Source organism: Balaenoptera ricei, chromosome 3, assembly GCF_028023285.1.
Source record: "Balaenoptera ricei isolate mBalRic1 chromosome 3, mBalRic1.hap2, whole genome shotgun sequence".
In the NCBI taxonomy this organism is placed as follows: Eukaryota; Metazoa; Chordata; class Mammalia; order Artiodactyla; family Balaenopteridae; genus Balaenoptera; species Balaenoptera ricei.
In genome coordinates this window covers 133,098,386-133,124,583 of record NC_082641.1, presented here as the reverse complement: position 1 = coordinate 133,124,583, position 26,198 = coordinate 133,098,386, and the positions used below count along the sequence as shown (strand labels likewise).

The 26,198-nt window shown below is 40.8% G+C and overlaps 2 protein-coding genes across 2 annotated transcripts in view; both read right to left on the bottom strand.

Moving 5' to 3' along the window:
• Positions 1–26,198, bottom strand: part of SGCD (sarcoglycan delta) — a 420,920-nt gene that overhangs the window by 387,676 nt on the left and 7,046 nt on the right. The window contains exon 2 of the mRNA XM_059917584.1: positions 10,541–10,729. Within this exon, the coding sequence (XP_059773567.1) occupies positions 10,541–10,729 (189 nt within the window). The remainder of the gene's footprint in view (positions 1–10,540; positions 10,730–26,198) is intronic.
• LOC132362072 (protein lin-28 homolog A-like) lies at positions 1,337–2,080 on the bottom strand. Its single transcript, XM_059916029.1, has one exon. It carries the CDS (start codon positions 2,078–2,080, stop codon positions 1,337–1,339), a length of 744 nt encoding a protein of 247 aa, XP_059772012.1.

Genomic DNA, 26,198 nt, shown 5'->3' with positions numbered 1-26,198 from the left:
ACAGAGGCATCGTTCTTAAAACCTGTCCTTACCAACTCACAGTTTTTACAAAAACATACACAATATACCCTGTTGTGTATGTTAGGCCTAGCCCAATCCAGTGAAGGATGGACCTGGTATGTAAAGCGAGTCCTGTGCCCTGGGATTAGAGGTCTGGAACAGGAATCCTTTGTCACACATACAGATGACCTCTGCCTAATCTTGGCTTCCCCTCTCTGCACCTTTTACCAGCCCAGCCTCTCCTAACCTCCCTGTAACACCTTTTCCTGTTCAGACCAATTTCCAATCTTTCAGTAGAAGGAGACCAAGTCATGAGGCAATCCAGTTAAAACCTAGTCTCCCATGAAACACTGAAGATGGAGGGGTTTCAAGAGGACACTATGGCAGAAAAGCCAGCTCTAGTTGGCAAAAATGAGGAGTTCAATAGGGTATACGTTCCAAACAGTTGTTCTCTCTGGTGATAGAGCAACAGAAAGTGTTCCTGCTGTGCAGATCCGGAGCTGCTGCCGACGTATCCCTGAGATGGCGCACATACCTGAGAACACGGTGCAGGAATGAGGGCACTCATTAAATTAGATTAAAATACACAAAAATACAAAACCAGAATATTTCTATTATGAAAAAAAAGTTAAAATGCACAAGATACGTCATTCACACACAGCTAGTGCCCTTGGCATCCTGGAGAAAGTGGGACCCAAGGTACAGTCATCCAAGGGAGCAAACAAATAAAATTGCATTGGCCCAGAACGGGGTGGGAATGAGCTTAGAAGCAGCAGGTCTGCAACCGTTCCCTGCAACCGTTCTTCTGCCTATCGTGACAACCCACTGCTTGGGACAGTGGTCAGCGCTCTATCCCAGGAGGGGGTTATGAGGAGACAGGATGCGGAAAACCCTGCCTTACCCCTGAGAGATTTCCTACCACAGAAGGTAGTGGCTTGTGGGTTGGGTCCATCAATCTGGTCTCATGCTTAATCTTTTCACTCTGGCATGGGAAATAGTATTCCATATCCTTCTTTAAGAGTAAAACAATGTCCCTATCCAGGCCACTTTCAAAAGCTGGAGATTCTGGGAGTGGAGACTCAGATAAAGCATGCAGGAAGGGTTATTCCCTAAAGCCCTCACATGCATTTGGATAGAGCATGATTGGGGTTTCTTTGCCTCACCCCTTCCCCCCACCAAGAGGGAAGAGGGGGTGACACTGTAGATCCCAGCCTGAGATATATGGCAGTGCCAGCTGCCCCCTACCACACCGTCCCCCCTTTTCTCCACTCTGCCGATTGATGCCTGTTCCTCAAAGCTTTCTGATCACGAACAGATAGCCCCCACCCACTGTGGCTCAATTCTGGGCCTCTGGGCGCATGGCAGGGCCATGGATCTCTTCCTCCTCCTCCGGAAAGTAGGCTGGCTTTCCCTGGGAGCTGGGAGCTTGCTGGGCCTTCAGTGGACGCGAGGCTACCATATGGTTGATGCTCTGGCAGAAGTGGCACCCTTTGGGCTGGGGTGGCAGTTTGCATTCCTTGGCATGATGGTCTAGACCTCCACAGTTGTAGCACCCATCTCCCTTTGATCTGCGTTTCTGCATGTTCTTCCCTTTGGGCCGCCTCTCGCTCCCAATACAGGACACCCCGCCAGGGCCGGGGACTCGGATAGATTCCAGGCCCTTGGCCGACTTCTTAAACGTGAACTCCACGGCCTCACCCTCCTTCAGGCTCCGGAAGCCCTCCATGTGCAGCTTACTCTGGTGCACAAAGACATCCACCCGGGGGGTGGGGGGGTCGAGTGCGACCCCGGCGCGGGCAGTCATGGGCAGGAAGCCGAATCCCACGCGCACGTTGAACCACGTACAGATGCCGGCTCCGCGCAGCAGCTGCGGCTCCTCGGCCGCCCGGGCCGCGTCCTCCTGCGCCTCAGCGCCAACACCTGCAAACTGCTGGTCTGACACAGAGCTCAAGGCAGTCGGCTGAGCCCGCGTGGCCCCGGACCCCTGGTCGGCGGGCTGCTGGCCCCAGAGAAGTCCAGAGTCAAAGGGCAAAAAATGAATTTTGAGTGTACGAAAAGGATAGTAAGTGGGAACGGTCATGAATATTATCCAAATAGGCTAACGTTGCATAGTGATTTATTTATAATTGGCACTCAAGTTTCCCAGTGTGACCTCTCAAGAGCGTCTACAATTTGCATCCTGTTGAACTCGACTAGTGTCAGCCCCCCACTCTCCTCCTTCCCCACTCTGTCCTTTCTCTCCAGCGGCCGGGCTCTCAACACCAGAACCACAGTGTCTGAGGCTTCCCATCAGAGTTTCACACCCATGCTTCCAGGCTACAGTCACCACTCAGAAGGCTTTCTCCACCCTTTAAGACTCAACGCAAGGAGTCTTCCAGGGCTTTTTAGCTTTAGCTAATTTCTTCTTTCACACTCCCTTAAAAGATTTGTCATTTGGGGGAATGTATTGTTTTTTCTTCCTAGTAAATTATGATCTATTAAAGTAGAGGATTATATAGATAATTATATAATATAGATTATTATAATCTTTAATGACCAGACAAACCAGTGTACTGCACAGTGTGCTTAAGAAATACCAATTGAATTGCAGCAAATGTGCCCAATAAATTGTACAAATTTGTAACAAGCTTGGTTCATGGCATTTTGCAGCAATTACAAGGACCAAAATCATCGTTGAGGATTTGCATTCTTGAAAAAGGTATAAAACACAGCAAGCTTCAAACGAAAACAGGACATGACAGAGCTGTATCCCAGGACTATTCATGGAACAGAGTGGATTTCTGTCCTTTGTTTTTCTGCATTACAGTGTTCATGCCGCCTTAAAAAATAACATTTTTGGCCATTTTTCAGCTTGATGAATTTGAGCTAATGGATGAAAAAGTGACTGTCAGAGACAGAGCACTGAGAGATGGAAGGAAGCACAGTGTTCTCAATATGAAAAGCCTTTCCGAGGTCCCAAGTGACGCTGGCGTCTGAGCTGAAGCAAATGCTACTCACACACACAATATATTCATTAACAGTGTTAAGTGAAAAGTATAACTAAAGCCAATAATATCATTTTCTCCTATTTGCTGAGCAAATCTGTATATTAACTAGGATAATGTCTCCTGCTTCTCTTCTATTTCACACTCCTGACTCATGTAATTAAAATATAGCAGGCAGTTGATACACAGGAAGGAGTGTCTGTATTAAAAATACCTTTTCATAATCAAATTTAAGCACTCATCTTATTTATGATCTGTCTACCTTAATAAATCAACTAATACTTCATTTTAAAAGCCATATAAAGCTCTATTAACCCATCTTTATACACTTTAATTTAAAGTGACGGGCTATTCATAATTTTTTTCCCATTCATTTACTCAGTAAATATTCTAAATATCTACTACATGCTAAGCAACATATTTAAAGCTGTGGATATAAAAATGAATAGTTTAAGGTTACAGTCGCTATAGGGGAAACAGACAGGAAAATAAAATAGCGCCGTACTGCACGTCCCCCCGCTGCAGGACACCAGGTGCAGCAAATACAAAAGAGGGAGTCTTCACCTTAACCTGGGAGGACTTCTGACAAAACATAAGAAATAAGAGAAAAACTTAAAAAGGGCAATGTTTATCGAAGATCAAGTGCAGGTGTGATTTTCAAGTGAATTTCTGACCTAGCGGGAGGGAAGTTCTGGCCTGACCGTTCAACAAGCAGGACTCTTGACTCCATGACTTCGCCCACTCCGGTCACAGCTGATAAGGCATCTCACGTGACATATAAGCAAGTACAATGTGGTGTGCACAATCTGCTGAGCCAGTGCAGTTCCCTCTCTGGGATTTCACCTGGGTAGCAACAACAGACTGGGGCAGGTAGAGGTGGGAGCTGAAGGGGAAAGTCATTACAGAGAAAAGGTCAAAGGCACATGCATGTTGAAGATGCAAGGAAGCAGGAAACCTGAATAAACACAGGAGGTAACTGGTAGCACCACAAAGGTAGAGGGATCCTGGTGTGCCAACAGAAACAAATGTTCCAGGGCAAGACCAAGGCCACGTGGTCTAGGAAAGCCAGAAGGTGGGCATCCCCAGAGCTGCCTTTGGTTCCTGCCAGTGAGGCTGTGAGGTCCACTCATGCACCCAGGAGACCCCCTTTCCTGTTCCCTCTGCGTGTGTATCCTCACTCCCCTCTACTTGAGTTAGTTTGACTGGGTAACGGTGCCTCGAGCCTTCTCCGAACAGATGATGTATTAGTGTTCTGAGTTACGGAACACACAGCCCATTCTCCCTGGCTTTTACTGTTTTACAATGTGTCCAATTTACAAATATTAGAATGCCTTCCTCTGACCCTCAGTGGATCTTTATCTTACTTTAGGGTAAATAAATCATGTTTTAGACATTGCACTGAACAAATTCAATTTGTCTTCGTGAAAAATAGCACTTGGAAAACGGTCAACGTGGTGTACTGATTAAGCGCGTGGGCTCAAGAGCCAGCCTCCCTGCGACCCTATCCCAGCTTCATCACTCACTAACGGCGTGACCTTGGACAAGCTACTGCACTTCGTGGAGCCTCCTATTCCCCATCTGTAAAATATGGGTAACGGTGGTACCTACCTCATAGGGTTTTTATGGGGATTATACAGGAAAATTAAAAAATTCTGGACAAGTTTTTATTAAACAAGTGGATATTCATTTCTTAAATAATCACAAATACAGTGGTTTGAATTTTGTAATTTTGATGAATGGCAAGAGAAAGAGAAGTTAGGGGATCTATTAAACACAGGTATAGCTAGCTATAATTTATCAAGGACCTATCATGTGCCCAGCACTGACCAGGTACTTGACATACATCATCTCATGAATGTGGTCTGCACAAAACTGTCAAATGTGTTTGACAATTCACAAACACATATTGAAAGCCAACTGCATACCAGGCACTGGGTCATGCCTACAAAGATGAATAGAACGTAATCCCTGCTCCTGAGAAGTTCCCGGCATGGCTGGAGTGCTGAAGCTGGGGCAGGCAACCTTGCGTCTACTTTGGTTCAATCATCTGCAAAATGAGGATGTGTGAGGAAGTGACTCCTTAGGTTCCTACTTCATCTAATGATGAATAATTTCACACCCACTGGACTAAGAGATCATGCCACCTACTGAAAATCCCCAAGCCTTTTAAGTTTTTCCACTCAGTAACCACTTGTGCTAAATGACAGTGTAGACGATCAGTACTGCAGTATTTGGGGAGGTCTTTGAGGCCAAGTTATTTGGATTGGGCTGCTGGAATGCTCTGTCAGAAGCATCAGCCCTCTAGAGAGTGAGATCTCACATGGTCAAGGCGAAGTTCAAAAGACAAAACTGTAGTGTTCAAACCGGAAGATGCCTTGCAGTCCTCAAGGACACCTGCTTCAATGCATTCATTTCTTTACTGAGCCCCAGAGGGAAAAGGTGATGTAGTTCATGGCCCACTAGGTGTCCAGTTCCTTGACACTTGTGCTAGGGCTTTCTGCACTGCCCCACACGATACGTCACACAGATGAATAAACCAGGCTCCACACTCAGACTGCTTGGATTCAAATCTCTACTCTGCCACTTTTTAGCTATGTAATCCCAAATCCAGTTATTGAGCCTCTCTCCTCCCTGTGAAGTTGGTATCACAATAACACCTAGCCACATAAGGATTAAGTTAGGTAATACTTATAAGTTGCTATGGCATAGAGTCTGGTGCAAAACGAGCCTTCAGTAAATTATGATGATGATGGTGATGGTGATGATGACGATGATAATGGCAAACACTAACATAAGGCACTTACTGTGTGCCAAGCTCCACTTCTAAGCACTTTACACGCATCACCTCATTTATTCTTCATAACAATCCTGTGAACAGGTCGGTATTGCTATTAATCCCAGTATATTGCAGCACAGAGAGGTTGTGAAATTTGCCAACGTAAGTAGCAGAACCAAGAGCATGCGTCCAGAGTCTGAGCCCCTAACCACTGCCATGTGGTATGGGGTCTCGCATGACTTTCTGTTGCCGGCATGGACTCTTCCTATGGGTGAGTGGCTGCTATACGTACACGCTTAACGTGCATTAACTCATGGAGTCTACACACCAACCTGTGCCACAGATAGTATTATTAAGTTTATATTAAATGTTTACATAAACATAACAAGGGGCTAAAACAGAAGGTGAAGGCAGTGAAGGGAGAGGGTCATCGGCTGCAGTGCAAAGAGAACTGAGTTAAGGACTGAACAGCCAGAACTACTGCAAACTACTCCAGGCAGGAAATGTCAGTGGATGTCTCGGCTGAGGGAGGGAAATGTGTGATCGGAGGACACGGGGTGGGTCACAAAGACGATGAACCATTCTGGCAGCTTCAGAGTTTTGTTGAAAAGCCAGGTCATCGCAGCAGTTATCAGGAGCAGGTAAAGCGTGGTGGAAAGGGATGGGCTTTGAAGTCAAGCACCCGTTCTTTTACTTACTATCTGTGTCTTCTAGGAAGTCACTCAACTTCTCTGAACCTTGGGTTTTATTTTACTAAAATGGAGATTATAATACCTAATTTGTAGAGTTGTTTGGAAAATTAAAAGAGATTTTTTTTAACTGCCAAGCACAATGACTGGCACAGAACACACTTAATAAATTCTAGTCCTCTTGTAAAGTACAGTGTGTGATAAACTAGGTTAACCTACAGGTGTTTATAACACAGGTAAACCAAACACTCCTCCAAGTAGGGAAAAATAATAAAGAGTAGGAGAGAATAATGCTGTCCTGATTAATAATGAACACCAGAATAATCTGCTAAAAGCAGAGGAGAGGAAATTCATTTTTCTTCTGATTTACATTTGGGACAAAGAAAACTTGGTTGGACGTTTTTCCAGATTGCTATAATGTAAGGACTCTTCCAGCATATACCCCTGGGGATGGCAGAAAATGCAAGTCTGACAGAAAAGAAAATTCTGGATGTCCAATCTTGGATAAATTGCCAAGTCCTCAGAAACACTTTCAGATGACATCACTGTCTTGGTTTGTCATTACTCAGAGGGTTTGATTACAGTGTGAGCGTTTCCAAATGCCAAATTATCAAACATTCCAGGTGTACAAAATAATCACCGTTTCCTATTGACAATCCTTGCATAAAGTGCTTAACTGTTATCACATTGATTTCCTATGTTCGTTCACCCCACCATCACCAATGTAACATTGGTTAATACCGCATTCTTTCTCAAGATCTTCACTGTCAGTAAATTATTGTTTGTGGAAAAGAATTATAATTCTAAAAGAATGTGTATTATACTGTAATTGATAGAGAATATGCTTTTAACGTACAGGGAAAGACCAATTTTCTGACACTTCAGCTCTATCTGCTTAAAAGCATTACTGCTATAAAGCACCAATTATGGCTAACCATGGCATTATTCTCACTTTAGTAAGTAGTTGGTTTCGTAAAGCTTTAAGAACTCTCAACTATGGCAATCAATTTAGTTAACTACAGGAAATGGCCTATTTCATATAGATTATTACCTTAACATCATATTGCTCCCCAAGGTCGCATACATTCAGAGTGAACTGTCACTCAATATACATTTACATAGACCTCTCACTATTAAGCCTGCCAGATAAAGCAAACTCGAGAAGCCATATTTATATAATATCACGGTTATCAGGGTTTGAGTTCATATTCTCCACCACATCCACCCTCAAATCTTTCAGGTTCTATAAATTAACTTTACCCCAAACTAGCTAAAAATAATAAAAATAGCCCCAAACAGGGAATTAGGGGGATTCGCGAGTCCCAGCTAAGTTCCAGTGGGCAGGTAATGAATTCTATCCTGTTTTATTTTGGTCCTACCATCCAACCATCTCACCAGCCAGAACCCGGGGGTATTCCAGAATGTCTTCCAATCCCTCAACTCTTACATCCAAGCAGTAGTTGAGGTGTGTTGCTTCCATCTTTTAAATGTCTTTTGAATCTTTACTCTCCATTCTACTGCCCTAACTACAGTCTTCTCCTATTTTATATTACAATACAGAAGGTTTTCTACTTTAAAGCTTTTGAAATACAAAATAAAAACGTCACAGAACATGCATATCGACAAAGGACAACTATGGTCCCTTGGATTTAAGACCGAACAAGACTCAGGACACCTTTCAGAGCCCCAAACTCTGAGAAACTTTCTCCATTATATTGCATCCTCACTTGAGCAAGTATCTAGACTACAAATCTGATCACATCTTTCTCTCTCTGCTGCTTAAAATACTTGTCTGAAGTCTGCTTGTCTATAAAGTAAGTCCAAGTTCAAAAAGTGTTTACCTACTCTGATTCAGAAGTAGAAGCTAATGTGCTCCAATATTCTAGAACATATTATCTTAGACCCCTACAATCCCATGGAAACTGACCTGTATCATCTTCCAAACTTAATATTGCAATACAGAAGCTTAGTTTCCTAGCGTTTACTGCAAGTATTAAAAAGTGAGCCATTCTCCATCATTAAAAAGCCTACAAATAATAAATGCTGGAGAGGGTGTGGAGAAAAGGAAACCCTCCTATACTGTTGGTGGGAATGTAAGTTGGTACAGACACTATGGAGAACAGTATGGAGGTCCAGCAAAAAATTAAAAATAGGGTCACCATAAGATCCAGCAATCCCACTCCTGGGCATATATCCAGACAAAACTATAATTCAAAAAGATACGTGTGCCCCTATGTTCATAGCAGCACTATTTAAAATAGCTAAGACATGGAAACAACCTACATGTCCACTAACAGATGAATGGATAAATAAGATGCACATATATACAATGGAATACTACCAAACCTTAAAAAAGAATGAAAGAATGTCATTTGCAGCAACATGGACGGACCTAGAGATTATAATACTAAGTGAAGTCAGAAAGAGAAAGACAAATACCATATATTATCACTTATATGTGGAATTTAAAATATGATGGAAATGAACCTATCTATGAAACAGAAAAAGACTCACAGACATAGAGAACAGACTTGTGGTTGTCAAGGGGAAGGGAGTCGGGGACGGATGGATTGGGAGTTTGGAGTTAGCAGATGCAAACTAGTATATACAGAATGTATACAGAATGGATACAAAACAAGGTCCTACTGTATAGCATAGGGAACTATATTCATATCCTGTGATAAACCACAATGGAAAAGAATGGAAAAGAGAACATATATATGTATAACTGAATCTCTTTGCTCTACTGCAGAAATTAACACAACACTGTAAATCAACCATACTTCAATAAAAAAAAATGAGCCATTCTGATACATTGTTTCTAACCATGGTTTACAGAATCCTCAGGAGTCAAGTACCAATAGCTCCTCCCACAAGTGAAGAACGGAGGCCCACGGAAAAGAGATGCAGCCCTTGCTATTCTCAAAGTTCACTCTGCCTGGGAAACACACATAAAAAGTATTATCTGGAGTGATCAGTATAATAATAAATACATAAATGGGGCTACAGAAGCATGAAGGAGGGGTTGTACCAGGCACAAAAGATGGAGAAAAGCAGCCCAAGAAGGAGAAATGGCCTGAATAAAGGCAGGAAAGTTTATCTATGCACAGGGTGTTAAGGATAAAAATAAACTTTATAATTCAGGAAAGGCATATATTTGGATTTTCTATTCTATTTTGAATTTTCACATGCAAACCTTACTCTTAATTGTGTTATAGTCACGTTTCCTTATCAAACAGGAGTTCTTTTTATTGCCAATGTAATTACTTACTTCTGCCATCACAAGAGGAAAGGCAAGTGTTTTCAGGGCAGCAGATTACTGCCCACTATGCCATCACTAATAAGAGAAATTATAATATTTATACTGTTATAATCTCCAGGAAAGCTCTAGGGAAAAACCTCAGAATAACTCCAGAAATCATTTTGCCAGGATTTTCTTTTCATTTGATCTTCAACAAGTAAATGTCCAATCTGTAGAGTGGTCCTAAGTGCAAGAAATTCTTCAAAGCAGCATAAACACAAATTCTTTTTAAAAAAATGTAACATGGCTACACTCTCGTTTCCATTCTACGCAAGCAGTAGGAAAGAGAACTGCCATCCTGAAAATTGAGGAACTGCTCCATTAACCATAGTAATGAGCTACCAGGTGTAAACAGACAGTGAAAATTCCAAAGACTAATTTTACTCTGATGTTTCAACCCCTAGCTCACAAAAACTTTCTTAATCACTACTAAAATTTGGGAAAACTTACTACTTTGGACTCTATCCCATCTTTCTCCTTGGATTATTTACTCAAAGTACTCATAAGCTACAGATTACAGAAACACAGTTATCAAAATAGAAGGAAAGCATACATGATGGATCATAAAGGAAGGAAAATGCCTCAAAAGTGGATTACCAGCCTCTGAAGAATTGAGATCTAAAAGAAGTCAATCCCCACATGTAATCTGAACAGCAATGTTTTTTCACCAAGATACCAGCTTGCAGGTTATTTTGAATCCTATTGCCATCACTTTCCACATTTCTTTTTCTTGCCCCATGCTTTCCCTTCCCCCAAGGAAAGCTAAAGAAAACCATGTGGTTCTACTTACAATCGTGAAGTTCATGACTTTGAGAATCCAGATGGTCATGGCCAAGTTCACCAGTATTAAAATCATCAGGAGTAGGACAAAGAAATACAGGCATCTTTTCCGCCAGCCATAAATCCCCACTTTGTATACCTGTGGCCCCTCGGAGCTGGACATGGTGCCCCGGTGGTGGGTGTACTGTTCCTGAGGCATCTGAAATAAACGAGGTGAGAGAGAAGCACTCACATTAAACTGCTCAGAGAGAGAGAGAGAAAAAAAAAAGAATGGAAAAAAATCAACTGATGAAGAGAAATGGCTGACTGCTGTCTGTATGTTTCCACCCTCCTGACAACTCTAAAAAAAATCTGTTTCCCCTGGACAAAAGTGGCTCCTCTGCACGCTTGCATGAGCTCTCCCGTTTCATGCAGACATCTCTCATGATATGTACTGAGACAGCCACATACATATCACGGGAGGAGAGGGACCCGTAGGAAGCCATTTTCCAAATGATTATTAGAATTCCAACATCTTTGTGAGGGAGACACTCGAAGTCCTCAGGGTAAAATTTAGAATTCACCTGAGAAAATAAATTAACCCCAGCACTTCTTCATGGTGGTATAATACTACTAATTAGGCAACTGATTTGGGGGAGGGGGAAGGTAAAATTATCTCAAACGCAATCATTCTGTACTGCCAAAAAGTTAGTGGCAAAAGTAACAAATTTGATCTTCCCTCCATTCCAGAGTTCAAAGGGGTGCTGATGGGCACATAGATTAAGCCTCATTTGACTCAGGGATCTTCAAAAGGTGATAGCCTGTGCTTAAATGCTTCCCTTGACAGAGATCTCACTACCCTTTCAAGTAGTCCTTATGAGTTAGACAATTCTAATTATTATCAACACATTTATTTAATAAACATAAAAGAGGCTCAAAGTCAAGTAAGGCGTGAACATGCCTTCCAGGAGCTTGCAGGCTAATGGGGAGAACAAACTAGTCAAACAGTGATAATAGCAGAGTGAGATAAATTAGAAAAAAATATCTGCCAATATTAAGTAATATTCGAATCCCCTTTAAAGTAAGGAAGCTTTCCCAAACCCCCGCTGTTGACACAAATTATCTTTATACTAGCACTGCTAATTAGGTACCAACACAAATCTAAGTAAACTTATCACTTCTATAAAATTCTCCAACCAAAACAAGTTTTAAAATTAAATACAGGGCTTCCCTGGTGGCGCAGTGGTTGAGAATCTGCCTGCCAATGCAGGGGACACGGGTTCGAGCCCTGGTCTGGGAAGATCCCATATGCCGCAGAGTAACTGGGCCCGTGAGCCACAGCTGCTGAGCCTGTGCGTCTGGAGCCTGTGCTCCGCAACAAGAGAGGCCGCGATAGTGAGAGGCCCGCGCACTGCGATGAAGAGTGGCCCCCGCTCGCCGCAACTGGGGAAGGCCCTTGCGCAGAGGCGAGGACCCGGCACAGCCATAAATAAATAAATTAATTAATTAATTAAAAAAAAAAAAAAAAAAAAAAATTAAATACAAACAAAGCTGCCGACGCGTATCATTCAAAATGGGAAATAACTGACTACTGAGAAGAATGATGACTTGCAAAACTAAACAGCATAACGTGGTACCAAGGGCTTTAGCACAGCATCTTCTGAGCAGAGCATCCCTACTCTGCCATGAGCCACGTGACAACGTGGCCTCTACTGCTTTTCTCCAAATGACTGCACGAGCTTTATTTTGGGATTTTTACTTCATTTGGCCCTCACGTAGGCAGACTGCATTCTCTAGGAATAAGGCCTGTCTCTGCTTATTTTCATCTTAGTCAATAGCACTTACATTAGTGATACATGGTGCCAAAGTGACCATGGTGACAAACAAAATGTCAGCCCTAAAATCATATCCTTGGTTATGAGGCCATCTTCCAGATGGTTCAGAATATACTTATTGTACGGTTTTTAGGTAATCACTAAAATGCACACATAAAATCTAAAAATCCCCCAGAGAACTCATGGCCTTTAGGCATCAGTGGAATCCCATTTGAAAAACCAAGTAAATTCTTACTTAAGGTCAACTCAAAGGCTCAGTGAAGATCTACATACATCTATGTCATTCTGAACACTCTCCTAGCACCAAAATCAGGCCCTAATATGAGTATATGTTCAAACATATGTGAGTGGAATGAATATGTGAAAACAATGAATGCATAAATGATGAATGAATGAATGATTTCCTTTCCCCTGTGAAATCTGCTGCCATCTGGGTGTGTACAAAAGTCCAAGCTAAACACCAGGGGGAACTTCTTGTTTGTATCCTTGCAAATTTCCACTTCAGTCTCCCAAAGCCCTGGCTTCCCAACCAAGCAGTGAGCTTCACACTATGAAGGGATCTCAGTTGTATTACTCAGCCCCTTACAATTCTGCAGATCAGGGCTGTGTTGTAACAACATGGGAACACAGCAATGTCATCTCTCACTGACCTTTTCACACACCAAGATCAATAAGAAGGGAAAATAAATGTCTCACAAGTCTGAAGGAAATTAGGCCTTTCTTTTCCATTAAATCATATTCTGTAAATTAAGGAAATAATCACAAAATCTTAGAATCCTATTTGCAAGATCCTTTGATTCTAATCAATTAATTCTATGAGTCAGCTGACTTAAGACTAGAGAAGTTGACACACTTGTGCACGGCTCCAGGGTTTGTGGCAGGGCAAGGACAAGAATTGCAGTCTTTGACCCTTGCAGGTGTGAAGACCAGTGAGCAATTCTTGACAAATGAGTGTACAGAAGCTAGCGATATTGCCAGCACACCAGGTGCCTTTTCTCTGACATTTATCCCAACCAATGGGGGTATTACATAATTTAGCAATAAAATGGAAATGACATGGTCAATAAATATTTATCAGGCTGTGGATATGGACATCATACGTGTGATTTTTTTTCATACACAGATTATTTGAACTTGACAGATGCAATGATTATCTCCACTCCGATTTTGCGATCCTGATGTACATCAAAGGAACCTGTGGAGCTTTTAAACCATCTACACTCAGGTTAACTAAATAATAATCACAAGGAATTTTTTAAAAAGTCCTCAAGATAATCCTAAAGTGTAGACAAGGTTGCATACCACTGATCTAGAATAATGTCTCAACCCTGACAATGCAGCAGAACCCAAAACAAACTTTTAACAGATACAGAATCAAATTCTGAGCTCTACAATGGAATTGGAAAGCTCCCCAGGTCATTCCAGGCATTTGGGACAGCTTATCTTAAAATGCCTTTTTTGCTATTGTTGTTATTAAGCCAGATACTTCCCTGGCTGCTGCTGCTGCTTTTTTTTTAATTGACTTTTATTGAAGTATAGTTGATTTACAATGTTGTGTTAGTTTCTGTTGGACAGCAAAATGAATCAGTTATACCTTTTTTTTTTTTCACAATACAACCATTTCAAGGCAAAAATCTTGAAATAAATTCTAGAGTATAAAGCAGACCAGCAGAGCTCCTTTGCTTAAAGCAAGAGTGAGGGCTTGGCCACCCTTGAAGCACTTCTACAGAACCTTCGGACTCTTAGAAACCACTGACTTTTCCCCCCATGTTAACTGACAAGCTGAGGAGCTCAAAGACAGTAAGGGGAAGTAATGACCTTTCAAGCCACACAGTGAATTAGAGGCTGAGCGGGGATCAGAACCCAGATCGTCTGATACATGGTGTAGTGGCTGATTCTGTATGTCATGAGGGCCCTTGCACCTGCACCATACTTCCTGCCTACTTTAAGGAGTCACATAAAACAAAACATTCCAGTCTGCAATTCAAGGAAGGAAGGAAAGACAGAAGGAGGGAGGGAGGGAGGGAAGGAGGGAGGGAGGAAGGGAGGAAGGAGACCATTTTGTACAAATGATTATAATACAAAGTGTTGACATCACTTATATGTGGAATCTAAAAAAAAATGGTGCAAATGAACTTATTTACAAAACAGAAATAGAGTCACAGATGTAGAAAACAAACTTATGGTTATCGGGGGTGGGGGGGAAAGGAATAAATTGGGAGATTGGGATTGATATATACACACTACTGTATATAAAATAGATAACTAATAAGGAACTAATGTAAAGCAAAGTAGTCTATTACTCAATAGTCTGTAATAACCTATATGGGAAAAGAATCTAAGAAAGACTGGATATATGTATATGTATAACTAATTCACTTTGCTGTACACCTAAAATTAACACAACATTGTAAGTCAACTATACTCCAATAAAATTATTTTTTAAAAAAAGAAAAAATAATACAAAGTGTTGCCAGCCAAACAGTATGGTAACAGATACATCTGTTATAAATAATCCTTCTTGGAAAAAGAAAATTTAGATAAGCTGAGTACATTAATTTTTCTAGTCAAAAACAGAAACATGTTGAAATAATAAAAACTTAAGAGGAAAGACAGACTCCAATCTGTGTTTCTTTTTGGTCCTTCCTGGGAGAAATCTGCTGTATAGGGAATAAAGTTGAAGTTTCAGGTCCTCCCTCATCCAAGTCCCTTCCATGGCCCCGGAAGGGGCCCTAGTAGTGTATTAACAGCATCATACATTTTTGTAAAACTCAACTAAAGTAAGATGAAAAAGACCTTTTCACCTTCCCCTTATGTTGCGTGGTTTTGGAGGATTTACACGCATTTTGAAGGTCCGAATAAGAGGAAGTTGAATTGGGGGTTCACATAGTTTGGGTGCAGTGGTATGTATTTACATGGTTTGCAGACACTTCCCTGTAGAGGTACATTATGCTAGCTCCCCTCATATAAGAATGTCTTCCAGGAATTCTCCTTCCATCCTTGGCGCCAACTCACCAAGCATGCTGTCATGAAGGTACACGACCAAAGGACACATTGCCATGTAAACATGTCCTATGATGGCCAGCACCAGAAATACGTGGGTACTAGAGGAGCCAGAAGCTAGGTGGAAATTTTTTTTCTAATCATCAGTTACATAAAATTTCAAGTGTAGAATTCAATTCTCATTGACACCCAGTCAAAACAGAAATTCTCTCCTGTCAAGAATATACTCAATGCAGCACAGAAAATAAATGTTCCCCACAGTTTTTCTTTTCCTATGGAGATCATGGAAAAGAGAATTAATCAGAATTCTTGTGTTTTCAGGTTGTGTGCACCGTGTGTCTGAATTCTGTACATAAAATTGCATGCTTTATGCTTCACAACTATCAATAATTTTAAAAAAAGTTTTACTGAAATCGGCATAGGAGACAATTATCTTTCTATTGTCTACAGAGAAAGTGGTAGCACCAAAGAGCGGTCATATGAAGAGGCAATCAAAGGATATGCCATCAAAAACTGTAGGAAAAGTATGTCAGATAGTTAATTGTTAATATTATTTTTTCTGGATTTTATGATAGGTCAGCTTTTAAAAATTAATAATTTAATTTCCTCATTCTAAGTACACAGTCATGTTTTTCTAACTTGAGTTTGTATTTCTAATTTTTTTAGTTTTTTCCTTAAATCAGCCCCACAACTTGTTCAAGCTTCGGGCTTCACCAAACCTCGAGAGTCCTCTGGTCCCTCCCATAAAGAACCCCAAGTGTACATCAAAACCTCAGTGGAATATCATCATAAGACGTCACTGCCTAGCTGAGCTCAATGAGAGGTACACTTATCTATGTTCCACTGGGAGGGATTTTCAGACTTTTGAATGTGTCAGAACCACCCTGACAAACAATAAGTGCAATAAATGCAGATTCCTAGGCTTCACACCAAGGAATAAGTCAGTAAGTCTGGGGTGCATCCGAGAAATCTGTATTTTTAACAAGCACCAAAATTGATTCTGGATATAAAAGGCCCAAGGACCACGTTTTAAGAACGTGAATTTACATCCAACACAAAAAAAGCATCCTTGGTCCATCTTTGCCTCTACTTGTGTTATTTCTCACAGGATTACCCATCTTCCTCCCGTACCCTAAATGGATGCTTTGCCATCCCTCACGTTTTCACTGCATTCCTACCCTGGAGCTTTCATTTCCATTATCCTCTTTCAGCAGTATATTGAATATTATGCTCTTTGCAGCCTTTGGTACTTGGTTTTTAAACCTCTTTGGCATTAAACAGAATCTCAGCTTACCTTTATAATCCTCTCCACATGCTGCCTAACTTTACTCTTATTGATGCCCAGGGTTTCCAGGTCCTTGGCAAATGCTAGAGACCTCAAACTCTCATCTATCTACTGAAACGGCCCATTCAAAAATCACTAGTGATGTCCCTGATCAAAACTCAATGTACTCTTCTTAACACCCATTTTCCTTGGAACTTCTGAAGCTTTGCTCATTGCCAACTTGCCCTCCTCCCCTGGAAATTTTGTCCTTTGATATTCATGACACTTCTGGCTTCTTCCCTCTATCTTAGATTACTGTCTGTCTTTCCAAACTCTCCTCTCTGCCTCTTTCTCCCAAGTTCACATTATGAGTTAACGTTCTCTTTCTCCCATCTCAGAGACAATGTCCAGTGTCATACTTTCATTTTGTACTTCTATGAGAATTAAACTCAACTTACCACTTTTACTCCAGTTTCCATCTCAAAGTGAACCTATCTAAATGTCTTTCATCCGTCTACTCTCTCATTGAATAATTATTGATTGTCAATCAAATTCCATATACTGCGTGAAGGGTCTCAAGATACCACAGGGAAGAAGAGCTAACCTGCCTTTATGAAGCTCACAGGCTGGGTGGTGGGGGACTATGTACAGTAAATGCTTAGAGACAAAATGAAACATGTGAAGTATCTACACTGAAATATATCTGGTAATGTTAAAGAGCATCACAGGATGAAAAGTATTTTATATACACTCATCTAGAGAGAACTTTATAAGGATATAACATTTATGCTGAGACTCGAAGGACGAGAAAAAGACAGGAAGGTGAAGGTAGGGGCAAAAACCAAAACTATCTCAGGCAGAAGAAGGAAAGCAAAGGCAGGTGCCCCAATGCAGACAAGGCCTGTGTGACTGGCTGTAATGAGTGAAGCAGAGATGGGAGTGAGATGAGGCTGAAAAGTTGACTTGAGTCAGATGATGCTGGGCCTTGGAGATTGTAGTAAGAAGTTCAGATGTTACTGAAAAGTCATTGAAAACCCACGGCAGAATCTGAAACAAGGGAGTGATAATCTGATTTATAAGAGTATAGCAATGCCTAGACCACAATAGGTGCAGAATAAATATCTGTCGTTTGATGTGATTAACGCTCTTATTTTTTCCCTCCCTCTATACCAATCATGCATCAAAACATTCTCAAAAATTGAATAATTTAGCAAAAATGAACCTTGATCAGTATAATATACTCCCTAAGACGCTTACTTTTATCTGTGGCGGTGCACCAGGCAGGTAAATTTGAAAACAGAATCTTTCTAAGCAAATACACCCTCTTCTTGAGAATCACAAGACAACAGTATTTTCCATCAGTCATTGGGAACTTCTTACAGTGTCATACAACATATTTTACAGTGATATATGCCACCTCTCTGAATATATCCCAAACTCTTCCAAGTATTTAAAACTTCTTTGAACTCTAGTAGCACCTAAACAACGGATGTGTGTGTGTGTGTATGCATCTATGTAAGTATATGTAATTACGCATGTGTATGTATAATTATATATATATATATATATATATATATATATATATATATATATACACACACACAATTGCATGTATTTGTTCAGTGAATGAATACAAATCAAGCCAATGCTAAATTGCAAAGCATATCCTCCAGTAATAAGTAAACAGCTATAAGATCAGAAGCAAAGGAATGAAAACTTACACACCTTGCCTCCGTTTCCTAAGGCACATGCAACTATGATATATTGATGTTAAGTAGGCTTAACTACAAAGCATTACTCTGCTCCTTTATGAGGCTATTTTCAGTGTTCACCTGTTCATAAACAAATCCAGTTGACTTAAAGATAATCTGTTTTTTTTGCACACAAAATGCAATAGGATTATATTTCCCAGAGAATGAATGTAGTGAAACTTTCTGTTGCTTTGCCATTAATACGGAGGAACCACCAATCATCAAGGCAATGTCATAATATAATAACCACCCATAACCATGGCTAATTAAATAGTTGCCACGTATAACACACATGGGATTTCCAAAGAAGGTCATGCTGGATGGGCATTTTAAAAGCATGGTTTTGAGCTGTAACCTCATGGTCTCACGCATCCAAATGTTCATACTTGGGATCATGCAGCATTACAGAATCAAGGCCTTGACACTAATTTAATATGACAATCTCAAGGAGAGGATCCATTTTTATGACTTGGACTTGTGAAGAACTTCCTCCTAGGCTGTGTAGCCTGGTTTCACTTCTGTCTCTGCTCACACCACCAAGACCTCAATGACTCTGCTACCTGAAGGTTTCTCCAACGGCCTCACAAATGTCCAACATCAGTCACAGAAGCCATACGATTTGCACAAAGCCCATGCTCGCTATAAAGTGTTTACAAAGATCCTTGAGCCAAGCCCAGCCTAAGTGGTACCTGGACCCTGTAGCTGTTGCCCCTCTAATTTAGGAAGTCACATTAAATGCCCAGCTTAAGGCTCTCCCACACTGACCTTCAAAATGTTAAATCCCACTACTTTGACACGCCTTTGACATCTTAACACAGAAACCAGCCTCATCATACTCAAGTGGTCATACCCATGTTCACTCCCCTTCCTAAATCTGGTTAGGTACCAAATAGTTACTGGAAAATCTTATAGTGCCCTCCTTCCTACATTTTATCAGTTGATATTAGGATGATGGAAGGTCTTGGGGCAGAAACATACACAGCTGGCACATTTCATGAGGCTGAACACCTATTCTAGAATAATACTGTTAGAAATCATCACTTTCTGTCTGCGTTGTGTTTTTGTTTCAGCTGGATTCTTCTTCAGGAGAAGAACAGATGTTTTATTTCCTCCCCAAATAAAAGAGATATCTAGAAACAGTTACAGTATCTGCATTATCAGTCTGCTGTGCAAGAATGCATTATGTTTTGAGGGATGATTAAAAAACAATCAGTAAACCTTCTAAAGACACATCAATGTTATCAAGTTTCTTGATGATTTTTCTCTGGAGCCTATAAAATTTTATGGGCCATGATCCACTCTACTAATAGGGCTGAGGACAAGGAGGCATTGGCAGGCATTTTATTAAGGCTTGCTAGACTCTTCTACCCACTAGGCTTCATAATGTCTTGTTCCATAAGGGGACTTATGGGAGTGATAATGAGTGCAATTCTCTGTACAGTTACGTACCGTGGGGCAAAGAAACGTGGCAAAGCACAGACTTGGCTGTGGAGGAAACCCCAATCGCAAGCTCTTTTTTAAACAGAAAAAAAAACTCTGACCATCTACTATGTGCCAGGTACCACAGCAGATCCTGGATATATCTAGGTCTTCAAAAGGAAGAGTAAGATATTTCTGTTTTCATCAAGCTTGTATATTAATGAGAGAAATGGACAGTAAACAAGTAAATGGATGAAACCATTAGAACTAAAGTTAGGTGGGAGGAAGGAAACAAAGAAGGTTCCATTAACAGAGAGTAGAGGGTGACCCACACTGGTCATGGAAGGCCATTCTGACCAAATGACAATTAAGGTGAGACCTAGAGGTAGAACAGGTTTTCCAGCAGAGGACAGAGCAAGCACTTCGGCCTTAAGATCATCCTCAGGTTTAAGCAGGATGGCCAGCAGGGTGGGCACTGAATGAGCTCAGAGGAAAGGGTAAAGGAGGGCTTTGCAGAGAGAAGCTGTGGACTAACTACACTCTGCCTTACAGGTTGTGGTAAGAGTACAGAATTAACATGGCTAGACTAATAAATACATTCACTTACTTAGAAATAAGACAAGTGATACAAACCAAGTGAGCTAGGGTTTGTTAACGCTGCTGCGGCATCTTACAACTTCCAGAACATTTAAAAGTAAACATGAATGACATCACTGTTTACAACTGTAACCAGTGTATATAAATAGCAGGAATACGTTCTCTCCCAGGTTCATTACAGTTTCTAGAGTTTGTTGTAAATCTGAGTCATTTCGGATTATCTTGGCACGTAAATAGTTTTCCATTACCGGGTTAATTTTGAGGTCTCGGATTTAAAATGACCTGTTTCAAGGGTTGTTTTCATTCAGCCATCCATACAAGGCTTCAGTCTTGGATTGCTAATGTTTGGCACAATTTTGACAACGGTAATAAACTCCTCACTTTTAGCTCTGATATAACAATCAACATTTTTTCCTTGTAAAATTCATCCAGAAAAGTAAATGCCTATTTGTATGAAATGGTCCACAAATGGCATGTTCTACTTAAACAAATATTTGGACTAATTTAAAAGTTAGGTATTCCATCTTCTAGTTTTTTAAGAATTGGAATATGTAAGTGTTGAAGAGTTTTTACTGCAAAAAATTAGACAAGTGCATGTATTTAAAAGAGCTGAAGAAGATACAGTTAAGAAAACCTTTTTCATTTACACTTTCAGCCTTTCTCCATAGAGGCAACTATTACCAGTCTTCTTCTTATCCCTAAAGAAATGTTCAATACACATATAGCCTGTATCCAATATATACATTCAAAACATACATACACACATTTAAATTTTTCTTTTTCACAGAAAGAAGGGCATATTTTCACTCTTTATTGTTCTTAATCTAACTTGGTCCATTTACATAGCTCAGTGATAGTCCCAGAAAAAATACAGAAATCTGTTTTTTTTTAAAGTTAGTTTTAAATTGTATGTGTACATGATATTTAACTTAATCAACTCTTTAGTGGTGAACACAGGTTGTTCCCACTAATTTTCTGATACCAATGTTCATTTAAACAAATGAATACTTACTGGGTATTACCATGGGCTGGCACTAGTCATTCAGTGGTAAAAGACAGATTCCCTGCCTCTTGGACCTTACATTTTAGTGGAGGAAATGATAAACAGATAAACAAACACCTAGTTTGTCATACTTATTCTTGGGATAAGTCTTATGAATAAAAAAGTAAAGCCAGAGAAGGGGACAGGCAATGACCAGGGAGGCTCCCGTCTGTAGGACGGTCATGGAAAGCCTCTCTGTGGTGGAGATATTTGAGAAAAAAACATGAACGAGCAAGACGGTAAAGCATGAGGACATCTGGGAGTAGCACTCCAGTCAGAGGAAACAGTACCAGCAAGTGCAAAGGCCCTGAGGTAGGGGCTCACTTGGCATGTTCAAAGAACGGTGTGGCTAGATCAGAGCACACAAGGGGGAGAGTGTTTGAAAATAAGCTTGGAAGTGCAGGCAGAAGGAATGCACATTGGGTCTTATACGCCACAGTAAAACCACAGGTATGACACTGACTGTGACAGTAACTATCAGAGAACCAAGGTGCAGGAGTGATCAGATTTTCACTTTGGAATCACTCTCACTGCTCTGTAAGGAATAGACTGCAGGGGACAAGAATGCCAGTAGAGAAACCGGGGGCCTGTGACTCCTTAAGTCACCCAAAGAGAGGTGACAGTAGCCCAGATTTGGGTAGAGGTTGAGTGAGAAGGTGGCCAGTTGCTGTGTTTGGAATCTATTTGGAAAGTAGAGCTAACAGGATTCGCTGATCCCCTAGACCTAGGGTGTGTGCAGGACAGGAGTCACGGAGAATGCCAGTGTTCTGGCATGAGCAGCAGGGCGAATGACGGTGCTATTTATCAGGATGGGGAACACTGGGAGGATAGTGGCTCATGAGGCAGGAGGCAAATGGAGTGTGAGGAGGGGAGAGAGAGAGCTCTGTTAAGTCACACTGATTTTGAAATGCACAGAAGAATCCATGGGGGTGGTGTCACAAAGGCACACAGAAATGAATCTGGAATTCAGGGGGAAGACTGGGCTTAGAAATGAAATGTGTAAGTCTTCTGCATATGAGTATTATTTAAAGCCACAGGAATGGGGCATACAAGTTTCACATATGTCCAAACAGAGCGCTCAGAGAAGCCCTGAGACGCTGAATTGCTAGGTTAAGGTATGCATGAGTGTGTGTGTGTGTGTGTGTGTGTGTGTGTGTGTTTTATAGATATTATTATCAAAGTTCTCCTCCAAAGTTCAATACGCCTTCTATTTAAATTCAAAATATTTATCTCTGATGAATTAGAAGATATTTCAATATAATTACAAACATTAATTCTCACTGTCCTAGAGATTTAGATGTGTGAGGTGTCAGCTGAAGTCATTTCAGACAGAAATATCTTTGTGAAACACACATACATATTTGTTCTAGGCATTTTCAGATACATTAGCTCATACATTCCTGACAGCACTCTGGGGGATCAATCTTATTAAAACTATTTCATAAATTAAGATACCGAGGTACTAAGGAATGAAGGGATGTTCTCAAGGGCTCCTAACTAGTAAGTTGGTTAGGGTCTGGACTCAAATTCAGGCCCAATTTTCCTTCCAGTAGACACAGAATGAGGCAAAGACTTAGCTTTCGTTGAATAAGATGCAAGGTATTTACCACAATGTTCACTGCAGCACTGTTTACAATAGCCAGGACATGGAAGCAACATAAGTGTCCATCAACAGATGAATGGATAAAGAAGATGTGGTACATATATACAATGGAATATTACTCAGCCATAAAAAGAAATGAAATTGAGTTATTTGCATTGAGGTGGATGGACCTAGAGACTGTCATACAGAGTGAAGTAAGTCAGAAAGAGAAAAACAAATACTGTATGCTAACACATATATATGGAATCTAAAAAAAAAAAAAAAAAAAAAAAAAAAAAGGTTCTGAAGAACCTAGGGACAGCACAGGAATAAAAACACAGACCAGACATAGAGAATGGACTTGAGGACACAGGAAGGGGAAAGGGTAAGCTGGGACGAAGTGAGAGAGTGGCATGGACATATATACACTACCAAATGTAAAATAGATAGCTAGTGGGAAGCAGCCGCATAGCACAGGGAGATCAGCTCGGTGCTTTGTGACCACCTAGAGGGGTGGAATAGGGAAGGTGGGAGGGAGACGCAAGAGGGAAGAGATATGGGGATATATGTATATGTATAGCTGATTTACTTTGTTATACAGCAGAAATTAACACAACATTGTAAGCAATTATATTCCAATAAAGATGTTTAAAAAAAAAGATGCAAAGTACTTAGAATGACCATTTAGGGGCTTCCCTGGTGGTGCAGTGGTTGAGAATCTGCCTGCCAATGCAGGGGACGCGGGTTCGAGCCCTGTTCTGGGAAGATCCCACATGCCGCGGAGCAACTAAGCCCGTGAGCCACAACTACTGAGCCTGCGCGTCTGGAGCGTGTGCTCCGCAACGGGAGAGGCCGCGACAGTGAGGGGCCTGCGCACCGCAATGAAAAGTGGCCCCTGCTTGCTGCAACTGGAGAAAGCCCTCGCACAGAAACGAAGACCCAACACAGCCAAAATAAATAAATAAATAAATTTATAGAATGACCATTTAGGTATATTTAGTGTGAGATGCATTTAAAAAGGGCATATACACTGCCACCACCCGACAAATCTGTTTTCTTCAGGTCCTCGCATGGCACTATTTCAGGCATTTGGACACATCAAAGAGCAAAGCCACCGGTCCCTAATCTCATGGCAGTGGCAGGAGGCAGCGATGGGAGAGACAGATAATCAACATGAAAACTATGTTTGAAACTTCTGTCATAAGACAATGGGGGCTACGGGTAAAAGAGCAAAAAAAAAAAAGACAGGAAAAGGCAGATCAGCAGTGGTAGGGGGTGATGAGCTGGGCAGGTTCCACCTTTAAAAGCATGAGAAAGGCTGACCTCATGGAGAAAGTACAATAATATCTGAGCAAAGACTGGAAGGAACCTGGAGAGTCAGGGAGATCTGGCTTTGCATAACACTCAGACATCATTCTAAACGTGGTCCTTGCCACTGTAAGTTGAAAACCACGAAAGAATGTAAACTGAACACCCTGAACAGGAAAAATAATTTCAAACACTGAGAGCAAATTTAATAGTGTCACTTTCACATGCAAAGGGCACTGCATCTACCCACTGTGGCCTCGTCTATAAACAGCTTTCTTAATAGGAGCGACAGATTGTTTTCAGCTACCCTGTGTTGTACAAATCCAGGGCTTCTTATATCCCCATGGATGATTCTGCCCAGAACCAGATGATGACAATCGTAGTCGGGCCTCTACAGTACGTCTGTGACTTGGGGACCAAGCTGTGTAATAAAATAATAATGAACACGACTCAAACACTTAAGATCAGAGAATGAGACACAAAGCTTGAAGAGGACATGGACAGTATCAAGTCATGATTTAACAGATGAGAAAACTAGGTTCAGGGAGGTGAAGTGACTTCATCAGGGTCACAGAGTAAGTTAGTCACAAGACCAAAGTCCGCTAAAACTGAAAAACAGCATGTTTCCCACGAATTCCAGGCTTCAGTCTTTTCAACTGAAACTCCTGTTTGACACCACTTTCATCAACCACCATACACATGCCTTTTGAACAATACCCAAAGGCAAATCACAACAAAACCACGTTTCCTAACACAAAGAATACAAAACTGTTGATAAATACTTGCGTAATGGTTACCATGTGCCAGACCCTGTTCTAAACACTATACTGAACTTATTTAATTGTCACAGACATATAATTATGAGGCAGGTGCTAGTACTATCCTGATTTTACAGTTGAGGCAACTGAGAAACAGAAAAGTTAAGCAACCTACCCGAAGTCATTCAGCTTGTTAAAGACATAGCAAGAATTTGAACCCAGAGTGCCTGGGTGAAAACTCTGTTCCAATTCTTGTGTTAAATGTTTCCAGATATGCGTATATACTTAGAATAGTGTGATTACTAATTAGGAACATGTTTTGGTAAGAGTTTCAGCTAGAATTTCTCAATATGGATAGTAATTTTAAGACAATTCTTCATATATTTATTGAGGGACTACTATATTTCAGCCAGGGTACATGTTACTCTAAGTATAGGCATTTTTTCCCAGGTAATGAACCATCTTTGATATGTCTCTGAAACCCAAAAATTTTTACAGCATCATGAAAAACAGTTACAAGAAATTAGGCACTTCCTTCTATAGTGATTCAATAGTTCCACAAAATTAGCATTGATCCAGCAGATTCTCCTTTGACAACTGTGTTTGGCAAGGATCTTTAGCTATTACCTGTGCTCTCAAATGCTTGCAGGGAAATCTGTGGTCTGAAAGGAAAATCTCTTCATCTCATTTTTAGTCATGTTATTTCTTTAAAAAAAAAAAATTAAAGTGTCCAGAAAGAAGCAGGAAAACAATAACAGCTGAAAGTTATTATGCACTTTGCATGCCTTCACATGTCTGTATGTACACATGAACATATGTATATATGTTTATTGAGGTATAAGTTACTCCTACTGAAATACACAGATATTCACTACACAGCTCGAGTTTTACAAATCTGTACATCTGTGTAAAAAATATTCAGTCAAGATAGGGAACCGTTCCATCACCCTAGAAAGTTCCCTCATGCCCCTTCCTCATCAATCCCCATCCCCAAAGGCAGTGACTGTTCTGATTTCTATCACATTTGAAAATTTTAATCCTAAGTACGATTCTATGAGGTGCTGATTCCAAGGAACGTCTAACTCTGAGACCCATGCTCTTGGCCACCATGCTGTTCTACTGCATTTCTT